At 44.3% G+C, this 7,164-nt stretch overlaps 1 protein-coding gene across 1 annotated transcript; it reads right to left on the bottom strand.

The window, feature by feature from the left end:
• Positions 1–1,302: 1,302 nt before the first annotated feature.
• Positions 1,303–5,788, bottom strand: rtn4rl2a (reticulon 4 receptor-like 2 a). The gene is made up of 4 exons (XM_032563978.1): positions 5,571–5,788; positions 4,756–4,982; positions 4,406–4,639; positions 1,303–4,263 (listed from the first exon to the last, which is right to left on the bottom strand). Exons 1-4 carry the CDS (start codon positions 5,767–5,769, stop codon positions 3,409–3,411), a joined length of 1,515 nt encoding a protein of 504 aa, XP_032419869.1. The 5' UTR covers positions 5,770–5,788; the 3' UTR covers positions 1,303–3,408.
• Between the last annotated feature and the right edge of the window lie 1,376 nt (positions 5,789–7,164).

The raw sequence follows: 7,164 nt of genomic DNA, 5'->3' as shown, positions 1-7,164 counted from the left end.
ATATGACTTCTTATGGCTATCTTTCAACAATGGCTTTTTAGCTTGTCATTCTTTCATAAATGCTACATGCGTTATCTTGTCATAACATTCTCCCACCTGAGTTACTGATCTCTGCAGTTCCTCCAAAAAAGTATTTATTACTTCTCTTATTGATCTTTTTTTTTTTGCCTGACCTTTCTGATTCAGTGGATGGTCATGTATTGGTTTGCGGTTCTGCTATGCCCTTGCGAATGCTGGATTGCACAGTGCACTGTGAGACATTAAATCCTTTATGCATTGTTTTTGAACAATGTTGTTCACAATACTGCCAAAGATATTCACTCACCCAGGTAAATCATTGAATTCAGGTGCTCAGGTCATTCACATATATCCAGCATCTAGATGCAGACTGCTACTACCTAAATTTGTAAAACTATTAGTCACTTTCAGAAGTCTGATAATATGTTATCTGTGCAATAAATGTTGTGGTTTGGCAGATGCCAGGAGAACAGCTCTTGCCAGAGTGTATCGTTTTAGTGAAACACACTGCTTTGCACAAAATGCAAATTGGAGCTTTGAACAGTTGTGCATTCAGTTAGGACAGTTTGGATATTTTTGTTCCAAAATATGCTATTACAGTTTTTTCTGTTGCCTCTGAGCCTTTCAGAAGCTGTTTAGGAAAAGGGACGATTATTGTTCATGTATTAATATAGAAGAGACCTTTGTTATTCAACTTCAGCTCATGAAGGTTTAATGAAAATGTTTTAACTAAGCAGTCTATAAACAGAAGTGAAATTCTTGAGTTTCCAAACAGTGCTTGTCAGGTAAATGTATTTAAGCTCATCTTATACTGTAAAAACTGACAATGAGTGACTTTTTTGTAACTCATGACGACATGGCCTAACTTAGAATGACAAAATCAATTGTCAATAAAATGACATTAATCTGTACGCTCATAATTTAGATTGAATGATTTACATTATGTGTTAATGTGTACCAGTCTCATATAAGTGAGAGCTAAGATTCCTGCTGCTTGAATTTGATTTAGATTCACTAAGCAGAGAACTGCAGACCTGCTCACTTTCTGTTACTGTTTTGCTTTTATTAGTAGTTGTGTAGCTGAAAGGGATGGTCAGCTGCCTGCATACACAAGGCCAGCAGTCTCTGTGTGTCGGTGGGTGTGAGTTGGTGTGTGTGTGTGTGTGTGTGTGTGGGGGTGTGTGTGGGTGGGGGTGTGTGTGTGTGTGTGCTGTACTCTATTTGCTTTGGGTGCTTGACTGGATATTTGCCAAGACATAGAATAAAACTCCCACACAAACAGACTTTGTTAAAACAAGTATGAATTTATTCTTTCAAGAACATGTCTTTTTTCTTTTACAGTAAAAATAAATAACAAGTCAGTGTTTAATATATTAATGACTATTTCTCTCTTCAGATACAAAACATAAAACATGCAGACTGTCAGACTAACAAAGGAAACTTTGGGGAAATGGTATAACTGGCACTTTGGTCATCTGAAAGTGACGTAATGGTCACTAGAGAGCACCCGGGCTCAGTTTGACCTCCTCTAGGAGACTTACTAAACAGCAAGATAGCACTGAATATTTCCCACAGGCTTTCCTCATTGTGGCGAGAAATATCAAAGGAGTGAAAAGCACTGCGAAGCTCACCAGCTCTCTGATTGCATCTGTCTGCATGTGTGAAGATTTCTAACATAACCACCTACTCTTTCACTCCTACTACATCCTGGCCTTCCCCTGATAACCTTCGTTGAAGAATCTCTTCCACTACCTTTGAGGGCTCGAGATGGCTTGAAATAAAGTGTGTAACATTAGGTGAGCAGAGAGAGGAAATAAAGGCATAGTTGTACATCAACATCGTCTTTGTTCCCTCAGTGTGGATGACTATATTTGGAAACTTCCTGCTTCAGCTTTAACTCTTTCTGCTTCTTGATCAAAATGACTTGCAGCCTCAGAATCCCCAGGAAAACTTGACTTTTTGGAGTAACCTCATCTCAACAAGTCTGCACGGGAGTCTTAATTTATTGGCTCCGGATTCCTGTGTTGCTCTCTTAGTTTGCTCACCAAAAGTATCCAATTTACACCTCGTCTGTCCGTTTGGCGCAACCCCTTGGTGAGTCAGTGAAGTGCTAAATCTAGTGACGTATTTGCCTTTGCAGAGTTGCCAACTTGTGAATCCATTCATTGCCTTTGATGCACACTCACAGATGCCTGTGATAGCCAGAGCTGCCCATGTGACTGTGTGGTCAGTTCTTTAGGTCCACAAGCTCTTTAGTCACACTTTTGTCACCCAACAGCAATCTGCTACTTTGGTTTGTATCTTATATTTTGCTTTACCATATTCTCTCTTGCATTCATATTGCTTCAAAATCACCAACCGCCCACAAAAAACCCTCCAATTAGAAGATATTCATCAAAGAAAGGCATGATACAGGAAATATTCAGTATATCTTTTATATCAAGATCATTCATTGGCATTCAAGTTAACAATCATCACACATTATATCAATATGTCACAGAAAGACATCCAAAATCAAAAATCTCCAGCTTTCCGAAAGAAAGCATTCTCTCCATGTGGTTGTCGCTAAACAACACCATATTTACAGAGGGTGGCGAATGGAGGACTACAGATGAACCAGATTTATTACTTATCTCCTGCAGGTTGCTGCTTCTACTGCCAGCACTGACCTTCTCCCACTCTTATTGTTGCTCAAACACTCTCCCTCCTTCCCATTTGTTGTCCCTGTCATCTTGAATTCCCCTCTATCGTCTTTGTCTTCACAGTATTTTTGTGCTCCTATCTCTTCCCTGCTTCACTGTGCATGGTGCTCTGTCAAGTAGAGGCACAAGCCTTCACAGTTTTTCTGGATCCAAATGAAAAGTGATTGCGCTGGACCACAAAGTCAGCCACTCACAACACAAACCTATTTACATGACACTTTAAGTGGTTACAGTAGTGTAATTACTGTACACTGTTTCTAACAGTAATCGTAGTATTCATAGCAGCCAGATAACTGGATGCACTAATAGCACTAGTAGTATTGACTAAAGTTGAGGTGACAGAATTGACAACATCGTACACAACTGCTATCAAATTGCCTTCTTACTGGTGATGGACTCAGCCCTCGTAGCCCTGCTCGCAGGGAGTCGTAATGCAGGTAAGGCACAGAAAGCCATACCTGTTGATCATTGTAGATGATTGTAGATGAAGAACTCTTAGCAGCCCTGAATAAGTGTTAAGCCCTATAGGTGGTAGATTAAGAATCTAGCCATTCCCCCAATCTCCCATGCTGTTCCTTGAGGAAAACCTGACAGCAGAGTGGGCAAAGGGGGTATAAAGAGTCTAACAGGGTTCCTTCAGCCTCTAAAACAGGCTGGAAGGGAAGGGGTGTGGCACTAAGAGTTCAATTCAGCCAAATAGTAGGTGGAGGCAGATGGTGAAGACAGAGAGGGCTAGTAGAGAGAGTAAAGAGGGTGAGGATGATCTGGGAGGAGAGGAAGATGGAGGCAAATCATACTCAGGTGGACATTCAAGCTCAAAGCACCGCACTGTGACACCTGAGTCTTCATTGCCGTAGTTTGCCCAGTACTCTTCAGGGTCAAGTTTGGGCAGAGCCAGCTCTTCATCCGCCAATTCATACTTGACCACTGAGGTGGTTGTAGAAGGACCTTTTCCATACAAGCCAGCCTTGACAGTTTCTGACGACTTCTCAAAGATGCCTTTTGTGGAGGACTGGGGCTTGTTTTTGTGGAACCACCAGCGGGTCTTGGTGCTGAAGGTGGTGGTGGTGGAGCCAGCGATGGAGCCAGGGTCAGGCAGGGGGCAGAGGGCGAAGTCCATCTCTCGGAGGAAGCGGAGATCCTGGCCACGGCGGATGGAAGGAGAGGCACAGATCACCTCGGATGATGAGACGGGGGCCTCACGGAACCACTCCCACAAGGCACGAGCCTCACAGCCACAGGACCAGGGGTTGGCATTGAGGCGGAGAAACTCGATGCCTTGGGTGTCCCTTAGGGTCTGGCTTGGCAGCTCGGCCAGGGAGTTGTTGAAGAGAAAAAGCATCGTCAAGCGGCCCAGATCGCGGAAGGCGCGGCGGTTCACCTGACGGACGCGGTTATCATGGAGGAGAAGCCGGTCGAGGTTGACCAGGCCACGGAACACGTTCTCTGAGAGGGTTCGGATCCGGTTGCCATGGAGAAACAGCTGGCTCAGGTTGATGAGGTCAGAAAAGATGTCATCTTGCAGGAAGTGAAGGTTGTTTTCCTGAAAATCAAGAAAAGAAGATAAGGAAAGAAATTAACTCATCTATCTGATCTGGAATGTGGGTAGCACATGCACAATGTGGGCAGCTGCACGTGTATGTGAATTAGAAATGAGTGCAGCAATGTGTCTCTAGCGCCCCTACCTGCAGGTAGAGGAACTGTAGGCTGTAAAGCTTGTGGAAGATGTCATGGGGCAGGGCAGTGAGCCGGCAGCGGTGCATGTGGAGGCTCTGGAGCTTCTCAAGGCCGCGGAAAGCTCCCCCCTCAAGCCTGTGAAGGCCGGGGTTGTCTCCCAGATCCAACTCCTCCAAGTCCCTCAGCTCACTGAAAGCACCTGCCTCAATCCATGTGATGTTGTTGGAGAACAGCCACAGAACCTACAAGAAGACATATAAAAATCTTGAGCTATTTTTTTCTTCAGATTTAAATGCTGGGGGAAAAAATACTATTAAAACACGTTTTGAATTTTTTTTTTTTTCTTTTGCCCTCCTACCTGAGTTCCGAAGCCAAAAGAGCCAACTCTGAGCTCCGTAATCCGGTTGTTCTGGAGGAACACGCGCTGGGACTCGTACGGCACTCCCACGGGGACGGCGGTGAAGTTCTGCGCCTGGCAGCTCACAGTCATGGGTGTCGGGTAGCACACGCAGTGGTGCGGACACGCCGACGCCGGATTTGGCTTGCCGAGGACCAGCCAGACCACCAGCCAGAGGGAGAGACCGTCTGGAGGAGAGACAGAGAAGAAAAAGAGGTGAGAGCAGTCCGTGGTGCTGAATTCATCCTCTTTTATCCAGTGCAAAAGCACAGAGATTCCTGACGTTAAAGCAACTGCACTCATTTGAAATACGCGTTTAATTCTCCAATTTCAATAAAGAGCTTGAATACACGGAAACTTCAGCTAAAGTTACAATTTCCAAAAGAATACACACCTCTGAGTTATGCCTATCACACTTACGCACTCGCTCTGACCGTTACGCACAACATGGCCACAAAACCGCTCAGTCAAAACACAACATTGAATTCTGAGACTTTAGTAAAACTCGTTTCTACTTCTACCAATACGAAAAATGTGCAATTATCAGTAAGACTGAAATTATTAATAGGAGATTCATCTGTGGTTCTGAACAGTAAAACATTCATCATCTTTCAATTTTCTCTGCTTATAATATACGGTACATCACAGAATTCACATATAATTTTTTTTATAAAACTTAATGCATTCATGCACAAATTCAATCATAGAGCAAACACGTTTCAATTCCATGTAAAATCCAAAAATTGTCCCCAGCCAAAGACGGAAAAGAAACTTACTTTTGCAGTTGCGCATGATGGAGCTTCGTCGGCTCCGAGAAATAGAAGAGTTGTCCATCCTGAACCAAAGCCCAAAGCGAGTTAGCCTGAGAGGGCGAAGTAAAGCCTTGCTATCTCCGCTGATGCTCTGGTTCCCGAGTCGGAGCGACTGAGAGTGTGCCGGCTGATGGCCACCACTGTCCCATATATACTCCAGCATGCCGTAGTTGCCTACGGCAGTGGGCACCGTGGAATCTCCTACGTCACTGCTCGGGGGTCATGAATGAATGAGGGCGGCGAGAAAACGGAAAGGGGAGGGGCCGACCGCGAGGGGATTCTCGAGAAGAGCTTCTACGCGCGTAAAAGGCTGGTTGGAGACGTGCGCTCAGGACCGGGAGGAGGAGACTTTCTCGACGCACATTGGTGATGGCAGAGAGAAGGAAGGGTGGGAGCATGTGTGTGTGTGTGTGTGTAAGAAGATGAGGGAGGCGGGAGCAAGCCAATAAGGCACGGTGCCCGGTAATGATGACTGGGCTTTGTGGAAGAGCGGAGGATGGGTAGCAGAGGCTTGTTTCCTGGCTTGCGTTCTCAGAGACTGTTATGGTCTGCTTCCGGCGCGCTGCGCCCAGACAGAGTGATACAAAGAAAAAAAAACAGTCCTATAGATGGTTCTGTCCGAGGGAAGGAGGATGCCCCCGAGTTATGATTAAGCCACAAGATAGCGAGTCACACCAAACAACCGCCATTGAAGAGAATTTTGTTGGTGTGCTTAACTGCGGCATCCGCAGTCCTCCTGTTTGTGGTTTAATGATAGTGCTGACATAATTACTGATGACGGAACTCTGGAATGCCACCTATCAACAAGGAAGGAATTGGCACTTGGAAGGTGTCAGTACCTAATGCCATGTGTCAGTCAAATTCGGACATATGCCTTCCAGAAATGCTCTTTCCAATGAAGTTTTTCCATATTGTCTTACATTGTAGCCACATAACTCACTCAGTTTTATTGGGATATTATTAAACTGATTGATAAAAAATAGTGTATAGAGTACAACTCTGATTCACCTAAATGACATCCAATGCAACCAACTATCTCTTCACATCACAGTTAGTAAACATAGTCAACATATGTGTAAAATACTCTCAGTATAAATGCAGTTGTTCTATGAATGACTCTCAGCAAACTTGAACAAACAGCAGTCTAACACTCAGAACATGGCACAGCCCATCACCAAGCAACATGTGGTCATCCAACTTAGCTGAAAGCCCCACAATGAGAGCACTAACCAGAGAAGCATACAAGGGTGCTTTGGTGATTCTGGAGGACTTGCTGAGATCCACTGCTCAGGTAGATTATTAGTCAGGTAAAAAAAATTTTCATAAATTAACTCTTTAGGAAAAAGTGGCAAATAAAAGCCAATATCCAACAAAACCAGGAAGAAGTCTTGTGGTAGCACAAACCATGTAGGAAATGTGTAAAACGGAGTTCCAGTCAGATGAGACTTATTCAAGCTTATTTTAGTCAAAATGCAAAACTAGTTTTATATGTGTGGAGGAAACAAATGACTACCCATCACCATAAGCACAAATACCTGGTGTGAAACACGGTGACGGC

This window comes from Xiphophorus hellerii, chromosome 5 (genome assembly GCF_003331165.1).
Source record: "Xiphophorus hellerii strain 12219 chromosome 5, Xiphophorus_hellerii-4.1, whole genome shotgun sequence".
In the NCBI taxonomy this organism is placed as follows: Eukaryota; Metazoa; Chordata; class Actinopteri; order Cyprinodontiformes; family Poeciliidae; genus Xiphophorus; species Xiphophorus hellerii.
This window is presented reverse-complemented; position numbering and strand designations above follow the sequence as displayed.

Bases quoted from the DNA above. Each gene is read 5' to 3' on its own strand.
- rtn4rl2a (XM_032563978.1), bottom strand. From the start codon at position 5,769: ATGCTGGAGTATATATGGGACAGTGGTGGCCATCAGCCGGCACACTCT. The intron at 4,983-5,570 runs GTAAGTTTCTTT...TCTCTCCTCCAG, and splicing joins CATCATGCGCAACTGCAAAA to ACGGTCTCTCCCTCTGGCTG. The intron at 4,264-4,405 runs GTAGGGGCGCTA...CTTGATTTTCAG, and splicing joins TACAGTTCCTCTACCTGCAG to GAAAACAACCTTCACTTCCT.